The 15,839-nt window shown below is 27.0% G+C and overlaps 1 protein-coding gene across 1 annotated transcript; it reads right to left on the bottom strand.

Annotated features, from left to right (window-relative positions):
* Window positions 1-774: 774 nt before the first annotated feature.
* On the bottom strand, window positions 775-11,408 carry LOC112694275 (elongation of very long chain fatty acids protein 1-like). Its single transcript, XM_025569701.1, has 8 exons — window positions 11,252-11,408; window positions 9,983-10,040; window positions 3,603-3,793; window positions 2,498-2,581; window positions 2,354-2,410; window positions 2,160-2,265; window positions 1,944-2,077; window positions 775-948 (listed from the first exon to the last, which is right to left on the bottom strand). Exons 2-8 carry the CDS (start codon window positions 10,038-10,040, stop codon window positions 775-777), a joined length of 804 nt encoding a protein of 267 aa, XP_025425486.1. The 5' UTR covers window positions 11,252-11,408.
* Between the last annotated feature and the right edge of the window lie 4,431 nt (window positions 11,409-15,839).

Here is a 15,839-nt window from a genome sequence, read left to right as displayed (position 1 = left end):
CTATGTATTGTGTATACCAAAGTCAGGTGTCGTCTAAGTTTTACCAGCCTATTTCAAATCTAAAAAATAATTTAAATAATAAATAATTTAAATACTAATTACACATAACATATATTATACTTATACTCTTAAATTTATTAAAATACTTATATGACTGACATATTTATACATAAATGGCATATACTGTAAGTGGAGTTTTTTTTTTGCTCCGTATGTCAATAGTAAATAAATAAGGCTGTTTTGCCGAATTTTACATTTTTAAACATGCCAGCAAAGCTGCCAGTCCTAAGCCTGGAGAAAATGAGAAGGAAAATATTACTGCCAAGTATATCATAGTTACAGGTAGTAGGATGGAATTCAGACATAGTTGCTCCGCCTCCGGGACGGAATTCAGTCTTCAGTTATGGAACCATAGGGGGCCCGGGACGGAATTCGGTACCAGCCATTAATATCAATAAAATGTTTTTTTTTTTTTAAAAAACAAATTTTATTCATACCGATTTTTATTTTCATTTTTTAAATACTTAAGAAAAATTTACCTGATGTTAACCGTAATGATTGTCGAAAATTATTTCTATTATTGGCTATCGAATAATAACCAACAAACCATCTTATATTATATTATATATTGATGTAGTTTTTCTTGATTAATTTGTTACAAATATTAATTGAAAAGACACATTAAAACCTTTTTATTTTATACAGAAGTAAACAATTTACAATACAAATAATTATAAAAAAAAAAAAAAAAATTATATTTTATATTTATCAATTTCATGCTTGCTTATTCTTATTTGTATTAATATAAGATTTTTTATAAAAGTCCCAGAACAAAATAAACATAAATATATCTTGAGGTATTGCAACCATCAGAATGATTCGAGGGAAGTCGCAATTTGGTTCAAATAATGAAATCAAAGCATGGATACCAGTTACTACAAATTGAATCTAAAAAATAGAAAATAACATTGTCTCATTTTAAAATTAAAACAACAAAATTAAGATAGTGTGACAATTATAATTAATGGAGGACACGCTGGTTCGTCAAAATTAGCTGATAGTTAGCGATTCAGGGTAAACTACTCCTATGCCCACTAGTACTCGGATGGGTGACCATTCTAGTATTCAACGAGTTGGAATGCTATGGTTTTACACCTAATATGTAATTTTTTCAATCGAAATTAGCTTCACATGTTGAAATATATGAACATAAAAAATAAAAGGAATTAATCTATAGAAATAAAAAAAAAAGAAAGAATAGAACTTGGTATGACATTCCATTTGTAATAGACTTATAGAAAACTATTCACTGATTAAATATATTGTTCAGTTGATAAAATTTCTTCACAGAAATTATGATTGTTTAAAAATGTTGAAATTAATTATCATACCCTAATTATCATTGAAATAATGAAATGTAAACAGTATTAATACAAATATGAAATTGTCGTGATTTATTAGAATTGGGATTAGGTCGGATGATTGATGATAGCCGGCATCGATTTCAGCGAATCGTAACGATAAGTTGCAACGTGTAAACATGTATCAACCATTTATCGCTATGGTTTGATTTAGTTGGCATTGGCTGTTCACAGAGAAGGTTGTGCTGATGGCAAAATGAAGTCTGAGCGAACCGCGGTCGAAAAAGGATATTGTATAAGAAATCGTATGGTTTAAACGGTAATCAATTTTTCGATTAATTTGAATGATATGACAATAAACTGTCAATCGTATCGTTACGCGTAGCGTGTAAGTCTGACTTAATAACTTTGGTACAATGATATTTAGAATTGTAAAACAGTAGTATTTCTCAGCTGTTAGTTCGCAGACAAAATTCATACATATATATTTACTCTGATTAATATTGTATTATTTATTCTATATTTTCGAAACTATTCTACGTGTTTATCTTATGCAATTTTAATCAAAACTTAATAAGTTACCAGTTGCAACAATGTTAAATATTTTTTCCACCATGCTTTCTTGTATTCAGGATTTAAAAGAGTCAAGAAGTAGTAGCTGTACATTACTACATGCACCATTCCATTTACGGTTCCAAAAAACGCAACTTGTCCTCCTGAAATTGTTTAAACGCAATGTATACACAATCAAACCATAATATTAAATATTATTGCTGATTATAGTTTAGATTTATTTACCTGGAAAAAAATTACAACATACCCAACCGAGTGTTACGACCATGGCATGATGATAAACATGTAAAAATGTCACTTGATTTTGTTTTTTTCGTAAAACGAAAAAAATCTAAAGAAATATTCAAATGCACTAAATTTAATAAAACAGTTTTTAATCTAAGACGAAAAGATAATTAGACTAAATAATAGGTATTTACGGTATCTAGAAGGTCAAGTAATTTTATCATAAGTGCCATCCAAACAAGGAAAATTTGCTGAAAATTAGCAAAATACATATTATTTAAATTAAATTAATTTAAATCATAAATGTAAATTGAACATAGGTAAGTCAATTAGTTACTTTTTTTTGCTAAATCATCATCAGTTTTAGTGACTTCAACGCAAAAAAATCGGTATTCGTCTTGCAGCCATAATACTTTAAATATCTAGACGAGAAGAATTATTTTAATATAAAAACGTTGAATTGACAGGTACAATAAATTATATTTATGTATATATTATATAAATTATCATATTATAAAGAATTTAAGTATTTTTAAGAAATAAAAAATGATTATAAATCAGAGATGTTTGTTTTAAATTACTAGAAAATATATACAGATTTTAAACATAATAAGATTTATTGTTTTTTGATTCTTTTAAAATTATTTTTGGGATATTAAAGTGCCCTTTCTATGTTAACAAAATAATAAAAATTACATTCAGTATAATTACAATTCAGTATAAAGAGCCAGATACTTTCTAGGAGATTTAAAAACAAACTAGAAAGTTTCTTTTACTTAAAAAAGTATTTTTTTAATAATAAAATACTGATATGTAACAATAGTAATGTTACAGTCCCAAAATATATAATTTAATTTAGAATAAGATTATATTATTATTTAAAAACATGTAATTTATCATATACTCGTATAATTAAATAATTATTGAAAAACTCATCATACTATAGCATACTTTAATCGAACTGAAAAAAATGTCAACTCTAAAAACTAATTTTATTTTATGTTTAACTTCGCAGTTTTATATTAAAACTATTTATAAATTTCAATGAAACATAATGTTATGAATTTATTTGTCTTTATAATTAAAAAAAGAACTATTATTTGCTGCTTCATATAATTTATAAATGTAATATAAGTTACAACGCACGTCTAACCATGTAGACTATCTTGAAACAATTAACAATTATTAAAACAATTATCTATTATATGCAACGAAAATTATATTTTTTAATAAAACAAGCAATTAATAAACTATTTCGAGCAACTAAAACACAATTTTATGTTTATATTTTATGCATCAATTATCCTCTAATAATAGTAACTAACCACAATGTGTTATTTTATGTTTTTGTCATTTGAAGTTCAAATTTTGAATAAATATGTTAAAAATAAAACATAAAAAATGATAAAGTATTGTATAACTTATACTCAAAATATGTATTACCTCTTTTACCACGTAAAATGATAAAAAAACTTGAACGGCATTATATACCAAAACAATGCGGTCAATGTTGAAAGGATTACGATATCTCATTAATTCCGGTCCAATTTTAAGAACAAAATATAAGTAAATAATCACAATAAAGGTTATCGGCCATATTGAACCCATTAACCATAAATCTTTAATTCTAGGATCTAAATAAAATAAAATAAATCAAATTAGTTATTCAATATTATTTATTCTAAGTTAGTTTCTTTTTACGTCAGTTCACTGCTAATGATATCGTACAATTGTTGTTGTATTTATTTGTTAAGTTATATTGTAATATAGTGTTAAGATATTTCAATGAAAATTATTATTATTTACATATTTATATCATGATGTTAAATAGAGTCAAACAGCATCTGATTAGCTTCTGATGGGCTCAAAAAAATATCAAAGATGATCAAAGAAGTATATAATAAATGATTAAACATTGTGAAATTCATTGATTGGTTGATTTAAATAATTGATTAGAATAAATTGTTTTTGAATAAGTTAAAAAATAAACTAAATATGCTTTTATATATTCTTTAAATCTCAAAAATAAGCATTTAAAATTAATTTATTAATTAATTTAAATGAATTCAGTACTCGAATAAATTGTATATCTAGATTAGAATGAAATTAAATAAAAAGAAAATATATTCGATTTCATAAACGCCCGGTCATTACTAAAAACACATGTACGATTCTTTTTAATAAATGTTAAGAACAATAAATCTTACATCGTTGTTAGCTACAAATAATAATTTTTAAAATTTAAATTAACTTAATATAAATAAGTTAATACAAATAAGAATATTAAAAAAAAAATATATATATATATTTTTTTATATATCTTAATGCATATGATAAAGACAAATAATTATAAAAATCATTACAATTTATTATAACTAATTACTTATTAGTATGGCAGAGGACTTGTAGAATTTACGTATCTGTTTGCACAATCACAAAAATAGCAAAGTACGAATCTAATACGTTTCATACTTTCACAAAGTTAGTTTTGACATTTTATTTTGCATATAAAAGCATAATTTTGAGTTTTTTGTTTTAAAGCCATATTTAACTCCATTTTATACTTTTTGATGCATATTTCCATATTTTAAAAATAATTTATAATAATACTTTTCAGCTGACGTTTTTATTTCATCTAATATACGACCAAAATATTGTGGAATTAAGAATAACTTTAAATTTTGATTCCATAATATGGTTAATATGGTTAATATGGTCAACAACCATTGACTGTTCGCAGTCGCATGTTTTTTCTAGAAATACGTTTTGAGGATAGCCGAATAAATTTATTTTATTTATAAACAGTAAACATATGTCTTTATCATATTATGTTCCGTAAAACGTTAACGAAAACAAAAAATTGCATTGCACTGCAGTGGCGTAGTTTAACTTTTATTATTATTATTATTTTTTTTTTTATATAAGTAATACGTGTAAAATAATTTATTTTATGTTACTATAAAATACAATATCCAAAGTATATAAAGTATAAAAGAGTATTTATTATTAAATCAATATATATTAAGGGTTATAGGAACCAAAATCGATTTTAAGCTATGTAGTCTTTTGAATCTATGATTAAAAAACGAGTTGTGAGTTGAACTGGTGTTATGTACAATGCACATATAGTATATTATATTAGTATATAATATAATTATAGTAACATATAATATTCAATGTGACTAAAATATATTACAAAAATAGATGAATTCTGAGTAAACTCTGTACAGCTAATCACTTAGCCTTTTTGGTCTCTTGGTTTTGTCTTGTGTATCTAGTGGATTAGTATAATACTATCCACACAGTGTTTCTAAATTTACACGTTCATACAGTTAATATTATTTTATATTAAATGATATTTGATATTGTTCAAATCATTTTTCTTATTACCTATCAGTTATTCAGTGGTCTGTGTTTTTACTGGTATGGTATTCAGTATACAAAAACTATTTATTTCATTTTATTATGGTCAACATAATGATAAATGACATTGGGAAATACATAACGATCTAATTAAAGAAATTCAGAAAATTTCAAATCCTGAAAAAATTCAGATAACTCCACATTTAATTATACATATATGTTAAAATATAAAATTGTTTTTCTTAATAATTATTAGTATTTCATATTTTCTATTTAACATTTTTAGATTCTGATTAAAAGAGAGATGTATTTGAATTGCAATAGGATTGTTTTAATTTGTGTATACAATTTTGATCAGAAAGAGTGCTCCGATACTTAAAAACCTAGTTCTCGTCAAATTAATCTAAAACACTCTGATCAGGTGAAAAGGTCGAATAGGGACAAATGGACGTTGCTGTTTTGACGTGACCGTTTTGACGTGGGGACAAATGGACGTCAAAAAAAAATATATATATATATATATTTATAAGTTATAAAACCGTTGATATTTTATGTTTATAATATAACTAATGTTATCGTATCATAATATCACAGAATAAAACAGAATGGACACTGATAACAAATTACATGGGCAGCATAGAACAATAATGAAATCAGTCAGCCATTTTATTTGAGGTGCAGTAGGAATTTAGTAACATTTTAATCCATCATGAAACGGTAGTAATATTCTTTATAAGCTACTGCGTATTTTCAAAGGTTACTGTTTGGTAAATCACATATTGAATAATTACCATGATTAAAATTACAATTAATAACGAATATCAGTTATCACTAGGGCTAAGGAATTCATGCCCTTACAAACCTTAAAATATGTATGCATTTATGCCCTAAATAATCAATAAATATGCTATTAAAATATGCATTTATAAAAAATTATATTTGTAATAATTAATTAAATAAAAAATTAATTAGTAATAAATTATAATAATATTTTTATATATGATAGATATGATCTGCGATAATTTTTTCTTTTTTTCAAATTTGTTTTTATCTTATATTGAGTTTTTATCTAAAACAAAATATTTAAAATGGTTTTAAAAATAAATTAAATTCAAAACATTTTTTTTATTTTTAATATAGTTATAATTCTTCTAACCTCAAGCATTACATTGGACTATAAGACATTTTCTTAAGTTGGAAAATGTAAATGACTGCTTGTTATCAGTCAAAATATTTTTATATTTAGAAAAGGAACGTTACACGTCTACGGAACTTATTGGTGCAAACTTAAAAAATCGTGGTTCACTACTACTAATATCTGCAGACAATCCATCCATAGATTCATTTTTCCATTTAAAATATTCGGTATTTTTTGTAGTTAGCTTGTGCAGATTCTTCAATTTTTGCAGAATGTATACGTTTTTTGTAGTTTTAATTATTTTAATGCATTCAGTTAGTTCACCAATAAGACACCTTGAGTTCTAAGTCACCTGATATATGAAAAAATAAATCATAATTTTTTTTTTATAAAATTTAAAAACTTACTCCTTCATATGAATAATTGTCAAATGTGCATTTATAAAATGAAAAATGGGTCAAATATTCACTTATAAATGAAAAATGGTCGAATATGCAAAATATGCAATTATAAATTTTAAATATAGACTTGTATTGCAATGAAACAAATTTATACATTACTTAGCTATGTTTTTTATAATTTTTTAAAATTATGCAAGTTCCTAGAAGTCCTGAGCCCTAGTTATCACTGATTATAATTTGATAACAAAAGTACCTCAATTAAAATGGCCGCTGATTTCATTGCCGCCGTGTTGTGTCCACCCCCTGATAATATCAAACTATATCGAATTTTATCATTTTGGCAATAGGTATCTTTTATATCAATAAATATATATATATATATATATATATATATATATATAACTTATTGGTTTTTACAACTTGTACTAATTATCACACTTTATCGAAATACGGTGATACACGAGACACGACAATACACATCTATAACCGTGTTAGCCGTGTAGAAATTGCATTCAAGTGTACAATATGTCATTAATTAATTCAAATCGCGATGGTGAAGTTCTTTTTAAAGAATATTTTTGACATTAAAATTTACATATTATAATAAATACAAATAACTTATTTATTTTATTTACTTATTTATATATATATATTTTTTTTGACGTCCATTTGTCCCCACGTCCAAACAGCCACGTCCAAACGGCTACGTCCATTTGTCCTAGATCGTGAAAAGGTATATGCAAAATTGTAGTTTTTACTTGATAACTAAGAAATATAATAATATTTAAATTTAATTAATTTAGATATGCCCACGAAGCCCTCAAACTTCTTTAGCGAAGTTTTAGGGCTCCACGGAGCACAGTTTGAGAACCAATGATTTAATCAATGATAACGAAATTATTTTGAATTTCGATTATACAGACCGTCAAAGAAACTTTGATGTACGATAATGTGTATAAAACAAAATCAATCAATTATTGTTCAAACTCCATGAATAATTATTATTTCAAAATTGTTTTATTTTCTTGCTTTCTACATATTTTTCAAATATTATCATTTGGCCCTTTTATAGGCTGGGGCCTTGAGCCCGTGTATTTGACACACGTAACACACACGGTTATTGCGGCACTGATTATAATATATTATAATAAAATAAAATGTATTGTAATAAATAAATTATTGTTGTATTGAACATACGAATATTTTCAGCATCTTACAACGGGAAATATTCTATGAATTTAAAATATATGTATATTTTTGTAAATATTACTAATATTATTAACATTCATATTTAAATATTATATTTTCTTTATACCTCTAAATTTGTTACACTAAACCACTAATGCTTTTTTTAAATTCTCAACATCTGTTGAAGTTATACAGGCATGTTTTAAGTATACCAAGTCAAAAATGTTTTCTTGCGAAAACCGTGGTTATACAAATTCTGAAAATTACATAGCAAATAATAGCAAATTAATTGCAAAATGCCTGTGAAAGTTTGAAGTTGCCAGTTTGATTTAGGAGGGCCAACTTCACGCACATCATATTATTGGGTTTTTAAGTGCATAAAAGTTTGAATATTTAGTAATTTTTTAGAGCTACTAGTCCTCTGCTCTACTTATTAGCAAGCCTGGGCATTAACGAGTTAAAAAGTTAAAAGTTTAATTAATTTAACTTATTTTCTAAACTTATTTTATTGCTGGTAAATTAACTTAACCTAACCTTACAGTTAACTTGAAATTATCGTATTATTTTTTAATTTATCCCAATTAAGTTAATTTTGCTTTTTAAAACCAGAAAAATATTTTTGTAAAATACTTTGTTCAATAGCAAATTAATGGAATTTAGAAAAATTAAAAAATAAAAATGTTGAAGAATTTTTAGATAAGGTCCCGTCGGTATAGGAAAAAGTAGTCGACTTTCCCAAGACTATTGAATAAAAATAGGCATGCCGCCCATGAATTACATTACGTTTGTAATGAAAAATAGCCGTAAATCTATATTACATAATTAGGTTCATATTATCATTGATTATAGAATACAATTATTATTAGAATTATTTCATAATCGATGATATTAAATATTATTGAATAAGAGAAGAAATTTTATATAATAATAGTTAATCAAAATGTTGAGAGAATCTTTTATTGAGATTCAATAGATATTTTGATAAACCTGTCCATTGTATTGTTTTATTTTTTTTTTGAATTTAATTAAAATGAATAATATATTTATTTTAATGTATGTATCTACTGTATACATTTATTGTTTCTTTAATTCTATAGTTACACTTTAAGCTGCAGTTATTATTTTTAGTTTTCATACTGTTATTGAACATTAAAAGGAATACTTTTTTAAAATTAAATTTATCATATGTGATTTGTATGAAAAATGAATAAAAAAAAAAAAAAACCATATATAAATTATCGTAAATTTGATATATTTGAGTGCTTAAAAACAATCACAATGAAGAAATATATAATTTTCTACTCTAATTTAGGTTAAATAGAAAATATTCTTGAATAAGTTTATTTTTTATGTATTTTCATTATCATGATGGTTAATTGATATCTGTTGTAAATTGTCATTTATATCAGCATTTAATGTAAATTATATTTATTTTTGTAACTTACTTAAATTATCAATTGAAATTAAGTTAACGATATTTTTGTACTAAATTTTAAAATTTATTAATGTAATTCTCATGCGAATTAACTTAATTGAACATGAATTCAATCAACTTATCAGAGTTAAAAAGAATCATTAATTTGCTTAGCCTTGTTTATTAGTAACAAAGTTTAAAAAAATGTAATAAATAATTTATGATCCGCTATACAATATTAATACAAATTATATACCTAACGAAGATGTATTCCATGGTTTTTCTTGATAAAAATAGCTTACAATTTATAGGTACTTACCAGTATTTCGTTCTACCCATCCCCAACTGTTTTGAATATTTTGAATAAGTACTGACATCTATTAACAGATACATAATATGTTTTCATAAGTTGATGGTGCACAAATATAAGTATTAATGTATGGCCGAATAGGCAGAGCACAATTTAAGAAAATAGCAAAACTTAGAATATTCACTGAGCAAAAATTAAGCAACAAATTACAAACGGTCAAATGTAAACATCTACATAAACAACCTTTTTACATGCAAATAAAATATACTAAAATCTTAAATGCGGACCATTTAATCGGAAAAAAATGTCTGAGTAATTACTTACACACCAATATCTTTATTTGAGTACATGATTTTTGATTTTGATTTTCAATTTTAATAACACAACGTAAACAGACAAAAACAATGTCTAAATATGAAATTATACGTAATCAAAAAATTAAATATACAAAAGAAAAATGTTACGTTTAGAATTTACTTCTAAAGTATAACAAAAATAAAAGTAAATGAATATGACTATTATTTTATTAAACTTTTATCTTTTTCAAAAAATTATTTTGATTTTTTTAGTATTTAATTCTGTATGATAACTATACGATTTATATTTTTTTTTATTAAAAATTTAACATTTACAATCTGTACATTTTTTTTGCACAATAAGCAAATTTGCAGACACGATATAACATAAAACAAAACAAACACGAACAAGTGAGAAGGGAAGCAACCCAGTGATATTAACCCATATTAGATTAGGGTAAAATGCCTAGGTCAGGAAATCGCGGCACTAGTATCTTTTAAGCCAGTGGTTTTCAACCTTTTTAACAATGCGGCATACTTCATCTCCAACAAAATTTTCGCGGCACATCATATATTATGTGAACCATATTTTATATATATGTACACTGTTTATAGTCTATTCTATCAGAGGGTTATTTATTGTGAAATATATTAATACGATCGATCGAGACGGCTGCGACAACCATACTTACAATAAATAATATTTTATGTATCTGCGATTAGTTCGATCAGTTTTCATCGAATATCGATAATAAGCTGGTAAATACATACTTATAAGACAATTTATAGATTTATCGCGGCACACTTCAAAGGCCTTTAATAAGACTTTTTTTTGCCTATACATATTTTATAAGCCTATTAAATCCTGAGCTACGATAGTATACTATGGCTCACCGATCAAATCAATATAGGATGTAATTTATTTTGTGTTATTTTATCAGAACAAACGTATGTATAAAATAGAAAAAAAAATGGTACTTACTTCTTAGTATTTTTATAAACCGATTTCCTACACACGATGATTGTAAAAATTTTACTATAATTATTGTCAACGTGTTAACTGTGTAAATTATCGTGTGAATTTCATAGTTTTATAATCGACAAATATGAAATAACCGTGTTTAATACTAATCGCGATGAAGACGAGAGGTGAAAGGTAATGGTTATAAATAAAATATCATTAATTAATAAATTACTACTTAATGTTAAAGAATAAAAGTTAAATGAATATTAAAAAAAGGTCACGCAGGAAATAGATACGCTATGATACGAGTATATGTAAACAATGTATATTGCTAATTCACATCAAGAATTAAATCATACTACTTTAATTATTGTACGGTGGAAGTTCCCAAACTATGCTTAGGATTTTTGTTTCAAGAGATAAGCGACAAATAAAGTACAGGCGTTGAACGTAAATTCAGAATCCGATTACAGGCGATAGTATACTAGGAAACCCTTTCTTAAAGGAAAACCAAGTTATCATAGATGTCAGCAAGGGTGAAATAACAACCACAACAGTCGACACAAACACAATACCAGCAAAGTGCAAAATAATCATCTCAATCAAAACAGACAACAAAAATATAGCCAAACATCGTACTTATTCACGCTCAGGAGATAGATAAAAATCTATTATGCGCGAATATATTAAATACAGTCAAGAATCAAGAAATTATAATAAATGTGATGAATTCAATTGATGAACCACAAACTATTCCAATACTAAATCTTAATAATCTATCCCATGAAATATTTGATATTGTCTCCATAAATAAAACTGAGATTAATAGAAAATATGAAAACCCTAATAACCGCATTTAACTTCTAAAAAGGTCTTTAAAAAGCGAACATATGAATACAGAAGAGAAGGAAGCAATTGAACAGCTGTGTAGTTAATTCGCAGACATCTTCTTTCTTGAAGGAGACCTAATTTCATGTACAGATGCAGTTCACCACGAAATAAAAACACCTGGAATATCTCAACCGATATTCCAACGTTCTTATCGTCTGCCCTATGCACACAAAGCTTAAATCAAGAAACAGGTTAGCCAACTAGAAGAAGAGGGTATCGTTGTTCCCAGTGTTAGTCCATGGAACGCACCTCTACTAATCGTCTCAATGAAAACAGACGCTACTGGCGCCAAGAAATATAGAGTGGTAGTCGATTTTAGAAAACTTAACAACTTAACAGTGGGGGATGCATTTCCAATGCCAGACATAACCACAATACTGGACCAGCTTGGGAAATCGAAATATTTTACGTGTTTAGACATGGCGAGCGGTTACCATCAGATTCCCATTGACCCCACGGATCGGGAATAAACGGCATTTAGTATTGAGAAAGGTCATTATGAATTCCAACGCATGTGTTTTGGTCTTAAAGGAGCACCTGCAACCTTTCAAAGATTAATGAATAGAGTTCTGCAAGGTGTAAACGGGTTTCGAACTTTTGTATAAATAGACGATATAATAGTCATCAGTACAACACTAAAAGAACACATAACTCAACTAAGGGAAGTGTTCACTAAATTGAGAAGCTTCAACTTGCAATTTCATCGCCAAAATACGATTTTTTAAGAAATGAAGTAAAATATCTGGGACACATCGTAACGGATAATAGTGTCCAGCCGGGTCCGGAAAAAATCAATTGCGTAGTTAATTATCCTACGCCATCTAATACAAAAGAACTAAAATCTTTCCTAGGTTTAATTGGATATTATAGAAGATTTGTCAAAGATTTTAGCAAAATCGCTAAACCTCTAACCAATTTTTTAAAAAAGGACCAACCATACACATGGACCAACGTTTGCCAGGATGCTTTCGAACAGTTCCGAAATATATTGGTAAGTAAACCGCTATTACAATACCCGGATTTCGCGCAACCATTTAACATCACCACGGATGCAAGCAATATCGCGATCGGAGCTATTCTGTCTCAAGGAGCAATCGGGTCGAATCTACCAATATCGTACGCATCTCGTACACTAAATAAGGCAGAAACAAACTATAATACGACGGAGAAGAAACTTTTGGCAATAATCTGGGCGGTGAAACAGTTCAGACAATATGTACACTATATGGTCAGAAATTTAACATTATTACCGATCATAAACCTTTGTCTTGGTTATTCGGGGTGAAAGACCCAGGAGCTAGACTAACAAGGTGGAGATTGAAGTTAGAAGAGTACGACTATAACATAATCTACAAACCTGGGACATTAAACACAAATTCGGATGCCCTTAGTCGAATAGCACAAGTTAATGTACGCCACCCAGTGGACTATAAATCGAGAACATATCAGCAATGTATCGAAGATTTACAAACAACAGTAATTACCAATACAAAAGTCATTGAAATCCAAGATGACCTATTTGAGGTGCCCGAGAATATGGCAATAGGCCATTGTGTCTCTAAATATTTCAAAATGTCTGAGGGAATAGCACTCGAATTCAGGCGCAATTTGGTCAAATCGAAGCATTAAAGGAGCAAAATAAGGACGTAACATAAATAGCGTATATACAATACAATGGAAGATATTTATTATACATAATCACAAAAGAAGTCTGTCAACATAAACCCACCTTAGAAACCATTTTCAAATCTATCATTAATCTGCGTTCATTTTGTGAAGAAAACAATATAGGAAAAATCGGATTACCCAGAATAGGCAGTGGGCTTGACAATCTAGACTGAAAAAAAATACGAGCTATGATTAGGTACGTATTTAAAAATTCAGCAATTAAGATATTTATATACACAAACATCGAATATTCAGAAGAGGAAAAACTCAAGATAATAGAAGAGTTTCATAACTCTCCTCTAGGGGGATACCAAGGATTGTCGAAGACAATTAAAATAATCAAACTACACCACCAGTGGAAAGGATTAAAAACAGATGTGAAAAAATATATAACTACATGTCAATCTTGCCAACGTAATAAGAGCTCGAACAGGCCAATTCAACATCCAACACCTCTACTGCTAAGAAGCCTTTCGAAAATATTTTTCTTGATGTGCTCGGCCCTTTAGATATGTCACAAAGAGGCAATAAATATATACTCATAATGCACGATCACAATGCAGAATCCGAAAAGTGTTCATATTAGGTAGCACTAGTTTTTAAATTCCTATAATATTCATGTTGTCAATATGCAAAGGAAAGCGCTCCATAGTTTATTTCAATGCGGTTACTAATATAACATTAAAATAATGATAAATTACAATTATTGTTAAAATAATATTTCATGTATACATTTAAAAATTTTATTTTTCATAAAAAATAGGTGTATTAGTATATATTTTTTATTTTATAGATAGTTAACAAGTTTTTAGTCGTATCAAATTCTTAATAGTCACCTTGTATAAGAAAATGTACTTGTAAAAATGCTTATAAGTTTACAAACATATTTAATCGTTATTATGGTGTTATATTCAGTATAAACTATTTATTTCAGGAATATAAAAATGCATATTTTCTAACAAAAACATATTGTGATATTAAAAAAAACTAATAACATGAAGTTCAATATAAATATGTTACGTGTCATACGATGACAACAAACTCTATACTACCATCATAGTGTCAAGTCGTTAAAAATTCAATATTTTATTTATTTATTTGGATTTAACGGGTTTCATAACCCAATCACAAGTGCAGTATTAATCAAAAGTGTTAAGTTCATATAGCACAAGTACATTGTGTTATGTTTTTTCGTCTTAAGTGTTATATTTTTTTTTTTACGAAAGAAGTTTAATATTTATCATAGCATTGTGGAATGATAGAACAAATATATTTTGAAAATCACTAACATATACGACTACACACGATCGTTCAATCGTACTAATTATAAGGTGATAAATTTTAAATATAAGTTCATTACCTGACAAGTCGTTAAAGGGTAAATATATGTTTTCCAAGTTCAGCTTTTTCGTCACTCCTTCAGTGTTCAACAAATTTGTATCACGTGTGTGATTTATTTCACTGGATTTATTACGTATGCCTGCACCGTATGCACCAAATCCTTTCTTCGAATATTAATTTACACCGACATGCTAAATTGCACAATAGAGTTAAGTTTCTGTTACTATTCTCATGTTCACACGTGGAGATAACCTCATCAGATATACTTTTACCTATGAAAAACAGGGTAAGTACTTTTTTTCAATGAACCATTGATATTATACAGATCACACCTGAGCTTTTTTGTAATTTATTTTCAGCCTTAAATCAAACAATGACAACATAAAAATGTTCAAATATTTCATGCAAAATCGAAGAAAATGAATTGTATCAATAATATGGTTTATCATTGTTAAGAATAGTATTTAAGGGTATGGACACGGTTTTTGTTGTTTGACTGTGTAGAGGGTTACATGAGATGTGGTTGAAGTGCCTTTTTATATCTACTAACGCACATAAATATTGGATCTTTTTGGAATCTCTTTCAAATCATATAACTTAGTCCACTTGATTTGATTTTCCTCTAATTTTTGTCTTTGAATTTAAACTTCTAGAATTGGAATTCGTCTCATTTTTTTAGCAGTACGTTCTACTAACGTGACATCCT

This window comes from Sipha flava, unplaced genomic scaffold, assembly GCF_003268045.1.
Source record: "Sipha flava isolate LNK unplaced genomic scaffold, YSA_version1 126_pilon_pilon, whole genome shotgun sequence".
NCBI lineage: Eukaryota > Metazoa > Arthropoda > Insecta > Hemiptera > Aphididae > Sipha > Sipha flava.
Note: the sequence above shows the minus strand (reverse complement) of the source record. Positions and strands in the feature narration are given on the sequence as shown.

What these genes read in the sequence shown, in the direction of transcription:
- LOC112694275 (XM_025569701.1), bottom strand. Translation starts at nt 10,040, where the DNA reads ATGTCAGTACTTATTCAAAATATTCAAAACAGTTGGGGATGGGTAGAA. An exon ending in CATTTTACGTGGTAAAAGAG is followed by an intron (nt 2,582 to 3,602) that starts GTAATACATATT and finishes CTTCTCGTCTAG; the next exon opens with ATATTTAAAGTATTATGGCT. An exon ending in ATTTAACATTGTTGCAACTG is followed by an intron (nt 949 to 1,943) that starts GTAACTTATTAA and finishes TCTATTTTTTAG; the next exon opens with ATTCAATTTGTAGTAACTGG.